The sequence below is a fragment of the Panicum virgatum genome, chromosome 1K, assembly GCF_016808335.1.
Source record: "Panicum virgatum strain AP13 chromosome 1K, P.virgatum_v5, whole genome shotgun sequence".
In the NCBI taxonomy this organism is placed as follows: Eukaryota; Viridiplantae; Streptophyta; class Magnoliopsida; order Poales; family Poaceae; genus Panicum; species Panicum virgatum.
Window position 1 is genome coordinate 35659305 of NC_053136.1, and position 12246 is coordinate 35671550.

General features: G+C 45.6%; 2 protein-coding genes across 6 annotated transcripts; both read left to right on the forward strand.

Annotated features, from left to right (window-relative positions):
• The first annotated feature begins 4429 nt into the window (after window positions 1-4429).
• Window positions 4430-7727, forward strand: LOC120704503 (tetratricopeptide repeat protein 33-like). 5 transcript variants are annotated; one of them, XM_039988940.1, is made up of 7 exons: window positions 4431-4587; window positions 5304-5358; window positions 5443-5653; window positions 6358-6496; window positions 6813-6844; window positions 7009-7095; window positions 7203-7727. In XM_039988940.1, the coding sequence occupies exons 3-7, from the start codon at window positions 5450-5452 to the stop codon at window positions 7380-7382; spliced, it is 642 nt and encodes a 213-aa protein (XP_039844874.1). In that variant the 5' UTR covers window positions 4431-4587; window positions 5304-5358; window positions 5443-5449; the 3' UTR covers window positions 7383-7727. The 5 variants fall into 5 exon arrangements, with proteins under 5 accessions (XP_039844844.1, XP_039844874.1, XP_039844867.1 ...); XM_039988933.1 differs by having other exon boundaries at window positions 4441-4587; window positions 5299-5358; XM_039988910.1 differs by lacking the exon at window positions 5304-5358 and having other exon boundaries at window positions 4430-4587.
• A 1828-nt stretch (window positions 7728-9555) lies between these two features.
• On the forward strand, window positions 9556-12246 carry LOC120704523 (RNA polymerase II transcriptional coactivator KIWI-like). The gene is made up of 4 exons (XM_039988953.1): window positions 9556-9755; window positions 9858-9963; window positions 11298-11320; window positions 11847-12246. The coding sequence occupies exons 1-4, from the start codon at window positions 9633-9635 to the stop codon at window positions 11904-11906; spliced, it is 312 nt and encodes a 103-aa protein (XP_039844887.1). The 5' UTR covers window positions 9556-9632; the 3' UTR covers window positions 11907-12246.

The following is a 12246-nucleotide window of genomic DNA, read 5'->3' on the forward strand; positions in this document are numbered from 1 at the left end:
ATCCGTAGCACTGCTACAAAGTAAAAGAAAAAACAATGACACATCACTACATTTCATCACTACATTACTACCGAACACAATACTACTTCGGAACGTCCTACAAATGCAAAACACAAGGATGTAATATTAGGCACTGAATACTGAACATCCTACAAATTTGAATACTGAACATCTGGTTTTCAAATACTAGGCACTGAATACTGAAAACACAAGGATGTAATACTAGGCACTGAATACTGAACATGCGAGCAGTGAATAATGTGTAAAATAGACCAAAATCACTGAATCCCGAAATGCTACCCAATGGATAAAAATATTAGGGGGATCAAATACTGAGGACACTAAATAAATTCAGTAATAGGCCAAATACTGAACAATGTGCAAGGCACAAATAGAAGATGACACGGTCGTCAGTAATTTTCCAGATCCCAATATAAGGTTTTCAGAAACTTGCAATCCACCAAAAATCCTCCACGAATTGACCAAAATGTCAACAAATTACTAGCGCAGAGAGATTATGGTTGAGAAGAGAGCTCAATTACCGATCTCACTCCACCAATCCCAGCAGACCTGGCCTCCCCCGCGCCGCCTGCTGCTCGCCGCGCCGCCGCCGCCTGCTGCTCGCCGCGCCGCCGCCGCCTGTGCTTTCCGCGCGGCAGGCACCGCGCCTGCTCTCTGGACCACCGGGCCGCCGCCGCTCGCTCCGCGCACAGAAGCTACGCGGGTACCCCTCACGATCCCCCCGCTCTCCGCGCTGCTTGCTGCTCCCACCTCGCCGCTCGCCTCGGCACGTCTCGCGCTCGCCGCTCACCGCGCTCCGCGCGTCTCGCGGCTCGCGCTCGCTCCGCCGTAGAAGCTAACGCGCCATGAGGCCGCGTCTCGCGGCTCGCGCTCGCGAGGTCTAATTGGGTTGACGGGTGGGTCGGGCCGGAACAGATGGTTGTCTATTGGGTCGTTGGGTGTAGAATCCCATTCTACACCTAGGGTGTCGAATAGCGATGCCGTGTATATATATATACACACACACACACACATCTATACATGTGAATTCCTTTACATATGAAAATGTCTAGGACAAATATTATATAAATATATATATATACATATATATTATTGGAGTGCTTATATATATAATACATACATACTTATAAATAGATTTGAATTCTTTACACGTATCGAATAAATAAAATATATCAAACCTAAATTAAACTAAATGTAACATAACATGAATAATTAAAAGATATGCAATATCCATCATACATCTTGATTAATTAAAAGAAGTACTTAATCCATTATAGAACTTAACAAAGGAGTACTATACATGAAACTTAAAAATTCGGACAACAACACATAGGTTTTCAACCGTCCTTGCGTTGGAATGCAGAATGCTCTAACGGATTTCTTGCTGGCGCAGAAGAAGATGGCGGAGCTGAAACCTCCGAGTTTGGTGGTGACGAACCGTAACGCCGCAATAAATCCTCAAGATCAAACGGAGGTTCCTCGCCCCTTGCCATGCATTCTCTATATTCTTTTTCCCGCATTCTCTATATTCTTTTTCCAAATAACGGAGCGCTGCCCTATGAAAAGCACTAGGTTTTTTAGACCGACGACCTACTCGAGTTGTGCCCTTCTCTCCAGAAGGACAACGATCACCCCCACTGGCACCACTCCCTCCAGCTGCTGAAGCCATATTTTACTGAAAAATACCTTTATTTTCCACAAAATTATAAATTCTTACCATTACAATGCAAAAATTAGTTACTATTACAATTACAATGATCAGATTAATAACTCTTGCAAATAACAATGAAATCATATAAAAAGACGAAATGTATCATTAATCCTCAAGAAATCTCTAATTAATTGAAAGAAATCTCTATAACTTCTAATTACTTTGACACCCTTCAGTTCCAGGAGTACACTCTTTTCAATATCCAGAAACCCTCTAGAAGAAAAATAATCCTTTATTTTTGAAAATGTATATGTCAGTAACCTCAACTCTGCGGTGATGACACTGCCTTTCGGGGGGACACGGTGCGGTACAAAGATGTCATCAATCGGCCAGTCGCAGCACCAACATTTACGATTAATAGGCACAGCACTTGGCACAGGCAGCGTGCTTGTTGATATGCTCTCAGTACAACAATGGTCATGCTGACTGCGTCAAATGTTGTCTTCTTATCAATCGGAAGTGCTGGTGATGCGACCAACCGATTCGCGGCGTCCTTATAGCGCATCGTGTATCCTCTAAAGGTAGTGCCATCACCGTTGGATGGAGATTAACGACGTATACTTGTTTCGAAATAAAGATTTTTTTAGCTTCTAGGTGGTTTCAATGTGAGCCTGAATAAATACATCACTAGAGTGCCAAAATAATCCATTCAAAATACAAAAAATTCTAATATACTCATTTCATTAATTCATTCATGAATACAAAAATCAACTATCTACAATATGATCATATATACAAGTACATCACATGAAGTGTCTACACTCATTTTAAAAATTTCTACTATCCACATACTCATCTAAATCTAAAAGAAAATCACATCTACATATGCAATCTAGCTAAATATCCAAGAAATGAGCTAGCTACACATTTTCTCTATTTCTAAAGCATGCAATGAGCTATACAAGCCAAGGAAGAAGAGAAAAACAAGCCCCAAACCCCGATGGATGGACGGGGAATCAAAGATCTTCACAAATGTGGTGAAGAAATGAGCAAGAACTCCTCTCTCCTGAACCAAGAACAGCCAGAAACAAGTGAGCTGAATGGCTCGGGCGGGGGGAGAGGAAAGGGGATAAGGGGGCCAAGGCTTTTTGTCCCGGTTGGAGACACCAACCGGGACCCTTTTGTCCCGGTTGGTGTCTCCAACCGGGACAAAAGGCCCCTGTCCCCCCTGCTGGCCCGGCTAGCCGTTGGACCCGGGACAAAAACCACATATTGTCCCGGGCCCAAAGGCTGCTGGGACAAATGGCCTGGAACAAAAGCCTATTCTGTAGTAGTGGTTCCACCCGAATCGATCGGTTCGGTTCTTCGGTTTCTATACAACTTAGTTCTTAAGAATCAGGGACCGATCGGTTCCTTTCAGAAATAGGAACCGAACTAACCGAGTTCGCCGATGGAGAGGGCGCTGCCACCGCGCCTCGATTCACCATCGCGCCTCGTTGGGCCATCTCATGGGCCCGCGTCATCGATCCACTGCCGCCGCGCCGTCCCAAGGGCCGCTGCCATCAATCCATCGCCGGCGCCATCGATTTGCAGCCGCTGCACCATCGATCCGCCGCCACTGCGCCCTTGCGCCGCCAACGCGCCGTCGATTCACTCCTGTCGCGACCTTCTGCCGCCGCACGCTGCTGCTGTTGCTCCCGCGGCCGCGAGTCCGCGACGTCGTGCTCGTGCTAGGAGGGAGGGATCGAGTGAAGGAGGGAGCGAGCGAGGCGCGGACTGGGCGCCATCCGCCGGGAGGGTGAAGGCCGCGGCCGTGTGAAGCAGGGGCGAGGCGACGGCGGGGCTGGCGGCCTGGTTGAGCGGGGCGAGGCAAGGCCAGGTGACGGACTGACGGCAGGAGTCGGCGGGCTGAGGTGGGGTGCGGCGGCCGCATGGGTGGCGTGTTCGGGTGGGTGGACTGGAATGGGATTTGGGATGATTGGGGGTGTTAGCTAGGGTTCGTAGTTGGGCTGGATTGGGCCTTACTTAGGCTAGTTGGGCCAAATTTGCTCTGAGTTCGGTTCTTCGGTTAACCGAGCTCAGAAATCAAAACCGAGCCGAATATTTCGGTTCCTGAGATCTAGGAACCGAAGAGGAATCAAAATTCTCAGTTTTGGCTTGGTTCGGCTCAGGTTCTCGATTTTTTCGGTTCGGTCCTCGGTTCTCGATTTTATTTGCCCAGCGCTACCCTGCCCTCCTCGAGTCGCTGCCGTGGCCCTTCCCCGGCAGCCGCCGCGGCCCTCCTAGGATGCCACCGCGGCTCCTCCCCGGCCGCCGCCCCAGCCCTCTCCGGCGGCCGCCAGCGGAGCGCGCAGGCGGCCGGTGCGCCGCAGTGGTGGTCTTCGGCAGGCTCGCTGCTCAAGCGCGCGGCGGCGTTGCTTCCCGCTTCCCCGCCAGGCCAGGTGCACGGCGGCAGGCCGGCGGCGGTCCTTGGCAGGCTAGGCGGCGGCGCCGTCGTTCCCTGCAGGCAAGGTGCTGGCGGCGCGCGACGGCGGCGGTCCCTGGCAAGCCAGGCGCACTGTGCCAGTTGTCCCTGCCCTGCAGGCAAGGCGAAGCTCCAAACTAATCGAAACAAAAATTGCTCGATTCTTATAATTCTAAAAAGAATCAAACGATTTCTATTTTTAAAGAGCCGAATTTCTCTGAAGACCGAAGAACCGAATGCCCAGGCTAGAGAGGAGAGGCGACGGACGGGCGATGTACCATTGCGCAGATCGGACGGACGACATCGCGCCGAGACTGGACGAAGCTTTGTAGTCGTAGGCGAGACGGTGCCATCTGCCATCTCCCATGGTCGGTCGCCTTTCCTCGGTGGCTCGTCCCAACCGGCTGCTTTGAGCGGAACGATCCGTTCTCCTACTCCAAGACTACAATCCGTGAGTTCCTGGACAAAATTTTATCACTCGATTGTTATTTAATCTTGGAATTCCCAGAGGTTAGCTTTCCTCTTTTTTTTTCCTTGGTTAATACTACTCGAGCGAGCCGAGCGGCGGCTGGGGGGGGGGGCGAGTTGCGATATTCAACTTCTCGACCGGATTCTTGTTCCATGCAGTTGTTCCGTTCTTCGCCTCTCAATTTGCTCCATCGCCCGCCCGCTTCAGTCATGCGGCTACTAACCGGCCGGTGACGCGCGTGGTGGGGTGGTGCCAGTGCGCTCGCAACCTGTTCGATGATTTGTTGCTTAGGTGCGGTGCTGTGCTGTGCCATGGGAGTGATGACTGCGTGAGAGGAAATAAAAACATTCAGCTCCAAACGCCTCATTAGTTTTAGGGGGAAAATAAAGTAATGAAGCCTTTGCTTGGCTTCAGTTTGGGTCTTCTGTCCCTATATTAGTAGTTTGCGTTATTAATGTCCAAGTGGGGAAAATATGTAAGTAGAACTTGTTGAGGTCTTCAATTTAAGGTCTTTTTTGTTTTACAAGAGCAAAGACAGGCATTCTGTCCGTACTTGTTTGCAACTGTCTTTAAAGTTATGTATATGTGTTTTGCATGGTTTGTGGGTCGATGCGAGTGCCTTTCTGATTCAGGATATTTTGTAAAATAGAACATGTTTCAGGTCTTTAATTAAAGTCTATTTTGTTTTGCAAGGGAAGAGATAAGACATTCTGTTTGGGGATATTGAAATTGTTGCAAGCCAGATTCGTTGTGGTTGTGCTTTTCTGTAGCTTGAGTATCCAAAAATCCAGCATTGAATTTCTGGCTCTGAACCTGATTCTGCCTCGTCTGAAACAGATCCACAATGAAGATAACCTGGGGTAAGAATGCCAAAATGAAGAGGCAGCCAGTGCTAGTGTCAACTAAACCAGGTCTACCATTTGGAGTGGACAGCGATACCGATGAGGCTGACAAGGAGGAAACAGCAGGGGCTAGCACAAACTGTCCTGGAACAAAGCCACTTGGCACAGCTGAATCGCTCCAGCGTCAAGGAGACAAGCTAGCTGAGGTATCTTAGTGTCTACTAGGTCAAGGCCCTACAGATTGATTTGATTGTTATAGTTGAAGGGCTGACATATTTTTTGTGGGCTTGTGTGCTAACCTATCTCACACTTACCCTTCAAAAAGAAAAAAAAATCCTATCTCACACTGCTTCAACAGTCAGTTTTCTCATGGTCTCCATGGCCAAAGAATAGTTAGAAATAAAGAGCACTGTGTTTGAACTTTGAAAGAAATAAAGAGCACTAGCACAGAACCAATTAAACCGTTTCAGGAATGCACATGACAACTGCTGATATCTCCAGATTTGGCAGTCAATGTATATTTCTATTTTCCTCTAGGACTCCAGGACGTTATGCTTCTTTTTCTTTACACAAGAATAACAGAGCAACATAATGCTTGTGATTGTAACAAGTTCCCCTGAATGCATAGCATGTGCAGGTCATTTTCTTTTTTATGAAACAGGAGGGGCACGCCCCTACTAGTTATATATTGATATAAAGTAAAAGTAAAGGAAATACACAGCAACGTTTAGGAAACAAACAAAGAAAAGATAAAATGGAGGTGCATGTATGTAGTCATTGGGTTCTGCTTTCTATTTCACACCAAATTGTTTCTGTAATAGCTTTTGTTTGCACGTGTTCAGGCTAGGCATGTTCTGTTGCTAAATTATCGTAGAAGGGAAAAAAATTATTCTCACTGCTATCATTTTAGGAAGGAAAGTACCATGAAGCACTTAGTAGGTGGGAGGCTGCACTTACCTTGGCATCTGACAATGCAATACTTCACGAACAGAAAGCTCAGGTTTTACTTGAAGTGGGAGATGCATGGCATGCACTGACAGCAGCAACCAGTATGCTCTTGTTCTCTCCCTCTTATATGATTATATCTACTCTGTTGTGCTATAGAAAAGGACATGGGTTGGGAATAATACCAATTGTTCAACAGATTATTATTTGTATAGAAGTTACTGAGCTGTATTCTTTTCCAGCCAAAAGTGAGAATATGTGGCAATATTACTTTGTCTTCTGTCATACAAATGAATATGGTAGTTACACATAATTTCTTTTGTCCTTGAGTGAATAGCGAGATCCAGCTAAGTCAGTTGTGACAAACCTGTTTTGTACTGTAAACAAACCAATAAAAGATCTGTTGGGGTATACTTGCAGGAGCAACAGAGCTGGATCCTCTATGGCCCGAGGTTAGTTAGTCTTCCGTCATCTCCCTTGCCCTCAATTATTCTGTTTCTGCCCCTGGTTAGGTCCCTGGGACAAAGACAGCATTACTTAATATTTACATTGATCATGTTGATAATTCCTGCTGCGGTTATCTCATGAATGATATGGTCATCTGATGATTTCACAGGCTTGGGTCACACTTGGCAGAGCACAGTTAAATTTTGGGGAACCAGATTCAGCTATACTATCATTTGACAAGGCACTAGTAATTAAGGTATTTCCATTTTGGTGGTGCGCGGAGATTGCCGTATCTGCATCGTTAACCATCATATGCGAGCCACCCTTTTTTTGCCTAACTGATCTGCTGGATGCTTTGCACAGCCCGACCATGATGGTGCGAAAGCTGACCGCGAAACTGCAGTCCGTCTTGTCAAGAAACGAGGGCAGCTGCACTCATCAGGTCTAAGCACCAACAAAAGGAGGTTCACGGTGGGAGAGAACTCAGTTAAGGGCGCCGAGGGTAAAGAGAAGGCGGATGAAACAGCGGTACAGTCTGGTTAGCCTGCTACATGTTGGCTTTCTATCATCCTGGGGCTAGTGCTTTAGAGTAGAACTGGCTAAAATGAGGGTTAACATACAAGGATTTCTGGCCTCTGCCTCATATTTTCGCATATCAGGATTCTGAGTTGGGTTCTGTTGAAATTTTGTGCCGCTCTGTGGAACTTTGTTAGAGCCTTAAGAGGTATGCTGTAGGGGTTTAGACGTTTATTATTATGAAGCTATGTGGTTGATTGTGAATATATACGGGTAGATAGTGTCCGGCACAATGCTATTGTCATGGTACAAAGTGTACAACAATATAACCGACTGTTAAACTTGGTACCAATCCCTCGGTTCCGTTTGTAAGCTCTAGCAGTTAAACTTGTACAACCACATTTTTGGTAAAAGAATTTACGGAGGACGATAACCGAGAAGGAAAGGAAATGGAAGATGGGATCTTGCCAGGCTTTTCATAAGGATAAAGTCCATTTTTGGCCATCCAACTCTTCCCCGAGTTTGATTTTGGCCATCCAACTTCAAAACTGGATATCCTTGACCATTCAACTTTCAAAACCGGTCACATTTGGCCATCCTGGTGGTTTTGAGTGTGGTTTTGCTGACGTGGACGCCACATGGCGGTGGAGCCCACCTGTCAGCACTCCTCTCCCCCTTCTCTCTCTTTCTTCTCTCCTCTCCCTCACCCTCCCCTGTTCTGTGCCGCGGCAGAGGCCGCCGGCCAGGTGGCCGGCGATGCCTGACCGCCAGGCCACGCCAAGGACGACGCCCCAACCAGCCTGCGCGGTGCCACCGCCCCGTCCCATCGCCTCGTCTACGTCTCGGCCATGCGTGAGCCCTCCCGGCCGCTGCCCGCTAGGCTGTTGCGGAGCCCTCTCCTCCGCCCTTCCTCGCCCCCAACGGAGAGAAGAAAGAGAGAAGGGGGAGAGGAGGGCTGACAGGTGGGCCCCACTGTCATGTGGCGTCCACGTCAGCAAAACCACACTCAAAACCACCAGGATGGCTAAATGTGACCGGTTTTGAGAGTTGGATGGTTAAGGATACCCGGTTTTGGAGTTTGATGACCAAAATCAAACTCGGGTAAGTGTTGGATGACCAAAAATGGACTTCTTTCTTTTCATAATAATAATAATAGAGTAAAATGCACTGTGGGTACATGAACTTGCAGTGCTGTGTCAAATAGGTCCATAAACTTAGAAACCGGACATGCATGGCACTGTGCGCCCGCGATTTATACTATTTTATCAACATCTTAACAACTTTAAATGTAAAAACTCAAAACTACAAGAATCTAGATCATTAAAAGTGTTAAAATTTTAGTATACAAGTGTCTTCATTTGACAACAAACAGAAAAATATATTAATTTTCTAGTGCGACAAGCAGAAGTACGTGATTATTATGGTGCTGTATTTTTGTATAATTTTTTTGGGCAACTTAACTTCATCAAATGAAAAATCTCAAAACTAGAAAGTTGTAGATCTCGTCGAGGGCTACAATTTTCATATAAAAATCATCTTCATCCGATGTCGTATCGAAGAGTTATGATTTTTCAAATATTCAGCCGAAATAAATTAGAAAAGAAAAAACAAAATCGCGGTAACTGTAGCAAATCCGGGTTTACTTTAGTAAATCGCGGGCGCACAGTGCCATGCAAGCCATGCAAAACCGGGCTGGACCTGGGGTGAACGGGTTCGCAAGTTCGAAGAGCTAGATGTCCGGTTTTTAAGTTTATAGACCTATTTTCTATTTGACACAGCATTGCAAGTTCATGTACCCACAGTGTATTTTAGTCAATATGATGATGAAACCTTCTCGGTCTCTCACCAAATGACCAAAGTCGGCGCACTCTCTGGTCCTTGGTCTCAGTTTCTCCACTCACAATTCGTTTCTCTCGACACCCCGGCACTTGCAGCATGTCCTGATGTCCGCTTTGAAAATTGAATGATATGAAATTCGCACGGAACGTGACTGAAACGGTTTGAAACTCAAACATTAACCTTTTAATATCCTTTAAGAAAAAATTTTCTTTTTGAACTAAACCTTTAAGGAAAACTTGGTTGAAACATTTTCTGTGAAAACACAATGCACAACTGCTCGCGTCACAATCCTTTGTTTTTTATTGGCTGCCACCATTTCCGCTGGGCCCACATCTGTTCCTATTTGTTGTCTCATCCACTACCACTACCAGCGGGCCCCAGTTCACCATCGAAGAAGCGGCATCGAGGAAACCGGTACGAACGCTCGAGAAAATCAAGATGTGGGGGAAGGGGAAGAAGCGCTTCGGCGGCGGGGGCGGGGGCGAGCCGGCGGCCAAGCGCCAGGCCGCCGGGGACGAGGGGCCTTCTGAATCCGCCGAAGACGGAACCGTCGTGGCCGAGGTACGGGTTCCGCGCTCCGTGCCCATCCAGATCCCTGTTACGAACGCGAAACCCTAGAACCCTAACTCGGGGGGGTGTCCCTTTTCGGGTGGGTTCTCGCAGATATCGAAGAACAAGAAGGTGTCGGTGAGGAGCTGGAAGGGCAAGGTCTACGTCGACATGCGCGAGTTCTACGTCAAGGACGGCAAGACCCTCCCTACCCGCAAAGGTACCGCCAGCGCCTTCTTCCCCCTCATTGCTATTCTGCCATTCCTGTCGACTGGACTGTTTCCTAGCAGCGCCTCGCATGTCCGAGTAGAGCGCTCCAAGTCCATGCGTCTTGCACGATTGTTGTCTTAGATGGATTTGTTCTAGGGCTCGACATAGGACGCTGGTGGGTTTATTGTAGAAATCAATAAAATGGGATGAATGGCTTTGTTTAACTTCCTCCCCCCACGCTCTAGGACCATTTTGGTTTTATTAGATTGATGCCATTTTTATTTGAACCACCATGTGAATCACATATGCAGTTCTAATATTTGCCTAGTTAATGTACAATGATGGTCTTGTGAGAAGCATGCAAAGTACATCAAACCGGGTCTATTTATCATGTTAACTTGGATGAGTTTCAGACAGACATTAGTTAGATGAATGGGTCGCTCAGAGCAACTACTTCCGATTCCACTGACCTTTTTTATAGAATGATGGTATTATCTTGAAACTGTTAATGAATCTAAACATGTATGCTCGTGATGATCCTACCCATTCTCATTTGAGTTTGTTGCTACAAATTATATCTCAATAAGTTAATGTTCCAAACTCAAGCGAGTAATCAAACCATCTATAGAATGGTCATGGCGGCATCTGTGAGGGAAAAAAAACTGTAGTAATGAACTTATTGAGGTATTATGTACCCCTTTTCGTCCTCACAAACATTTTCTGCTGCTGTCATATAATTATGTGATGGTAAGCCGTTGGCTGTATCACTTGAAATTGAGACAATGTACTTTTCAGGCAAGTGATGAAGCAGCTAATTTTATCAGACACATATTAGTGTTTTTATTGATATTTATGAATAAGTGCGATCAAATGCTATTTTTGTCGGGCAATATTTATTTGTAAATTATTATCTTTGGAGATGGCATATACTCCTCTGTCCCAAAAAGAGTGTCATTCTAGCATTTTCTTAAATTTGACCAAAGTTTATGGAGAAGAATACCAGCATTTATGACAAATGACATCAAATAGGTAAATATATTTCATGATGAATCTAATGATACTTATTTTGTATAAATAAGCATTTATACTTTTCTGTATAAGCTTGGTCAATTTTAAGTATAGAGGGAGTACTATTTTAAGCTCAGATGGCTTCAAAGTCTGAATATTTAACTGCATAGGAAGATTAGAGATGGTTGGTTATATTCTGGTTGCACTCAATCTGGCCATCCGTGGGGTACAGCAATTGTTTTCCCCATTCAAAAATTTGTGTCATCTGTAATCTTTGCTCAATGTGATGCATAACTTCTATGCTTTGTAATACTATTTCCTTTTTTCTATTATCAGGTATATCACTGCAGTTGGATCAGGTGAGTTGCATTTCAACTCTCTACATCTGCTAAGATCTTTAGAATCTATATACAAACATTAAGCTTGCTTTCATGGAAATCTAAAATCTTATATTTGAAGTTAGTATGCCGTGCTTAGGTTTGTTTCAAAAAAAAATGCCATGTCTAGATTATCAAATAGCTGTTGGAAAGTTTATTTGATAAGCACTATCATTGTTTTAGGGATATATATGGAAATATCCTCCGCACATGAGGGCACTAGCTATGCAATTCTGTATTTAAAACATTCCCATTTTTTTTTGGTCTTTCAAAGAAATAATTATTTTTAGTCTGAATAATCGTAATTTCAATATCCATATGTTAGGTGTCTGTTGAAGGAGCATAACTGCAAGTAGCGTTCCTGTTAACTTTGCAGCCATGGGCTAACATCTTACCACTCAAATATGCCATGATTCCTATGCTAACAAAGCGCTCTGACCTTTTCTCCGTGTCAATTTTTTTGGTTTAATATTAAGTTATGCGTTCCTGTTGTTTTTTACATCTGCAGTGGAAGATACTGAGGGACAATATCAAAGCCATAGATGAGGCCATCAAGGAGAACGCGTGATAGGAAGCCTTGGAGCTGGATCACGTTGGGGCAAACTTTTGCGTGCTCTCTTCAGACGCCTGATGTCCGCTAGTAGGTCCCATACTGGTTTTCCGTTGCTCCCCGATGCTGCAGTGTTGCACCTTGATCACCTCTTGTTGTTTTAGGTTGCTGGACGGCAACTATGTAGTCTGCACTTTAGGCATCCAGATGACATGTTCCCATGCAGTCTCACTTCTGTTTGGGGATCTGATGGTGTGTGGGCAAGCATGGATCAGCGGCGCACACCAGTGGATTCGCCTTTATTTCTTCCGGTTTGAATGGATCGGCGGCGCGCACCAGTGGACTCGCCTTTATTTTA

What these genes read in the sequence shown, in the direction of transcription:
- LOC120704503 (XM_039988910.1), top strand. Translation starts at nt 5,450, where the DNA reads ATGAAGATAACCTGGGGTAAGAATGCCAAAATGAAGAGGCAGCCAGTG. An exon ending in TGCACTGACAGCAGCAACCA is followed by an intron (nt 6,497 to 6,812) that starts GTATGCTCTTGT and finishes GTATACTTGCAG; the next exon opens with GAGCAACAGAGCTGGATCCT. An exon ending in TGGATCCTCTATGGCCCGAG is followed by an intron (nt 6,845 to 7,008) that starts GTTAGTTAGTCT and finishes ATGATTTCACAG; the next exon opens with GCTTGGGTCACACTTGGCAG.
- LOC120704523 (XM_039988953.1), top strand. Translation starts at nt 9,633, where the DNA reads ATGTGGGGGAAGGGGAAGAAGCGCTTCGGCGGCGGGGGCGGGGGCGAG. An exon ending in GACCCTCCCTACCCGCAAAG is followed by an intron (nt 9,964 to 11,297) that starts GTACCGCCAGCG and finishes TTCTATTATCAG; the next exon opens with GTATATCACTGCAGTTGGAT. An exon ending in TATCACTGCAGTTGGATCAG is followed by an intron (nt 11,321 to 11,846) that starts GTGAGTTGCATT and finishes TTACATCTGCAG; the next exon opens with TGGAAGATACTGAGGGACAA.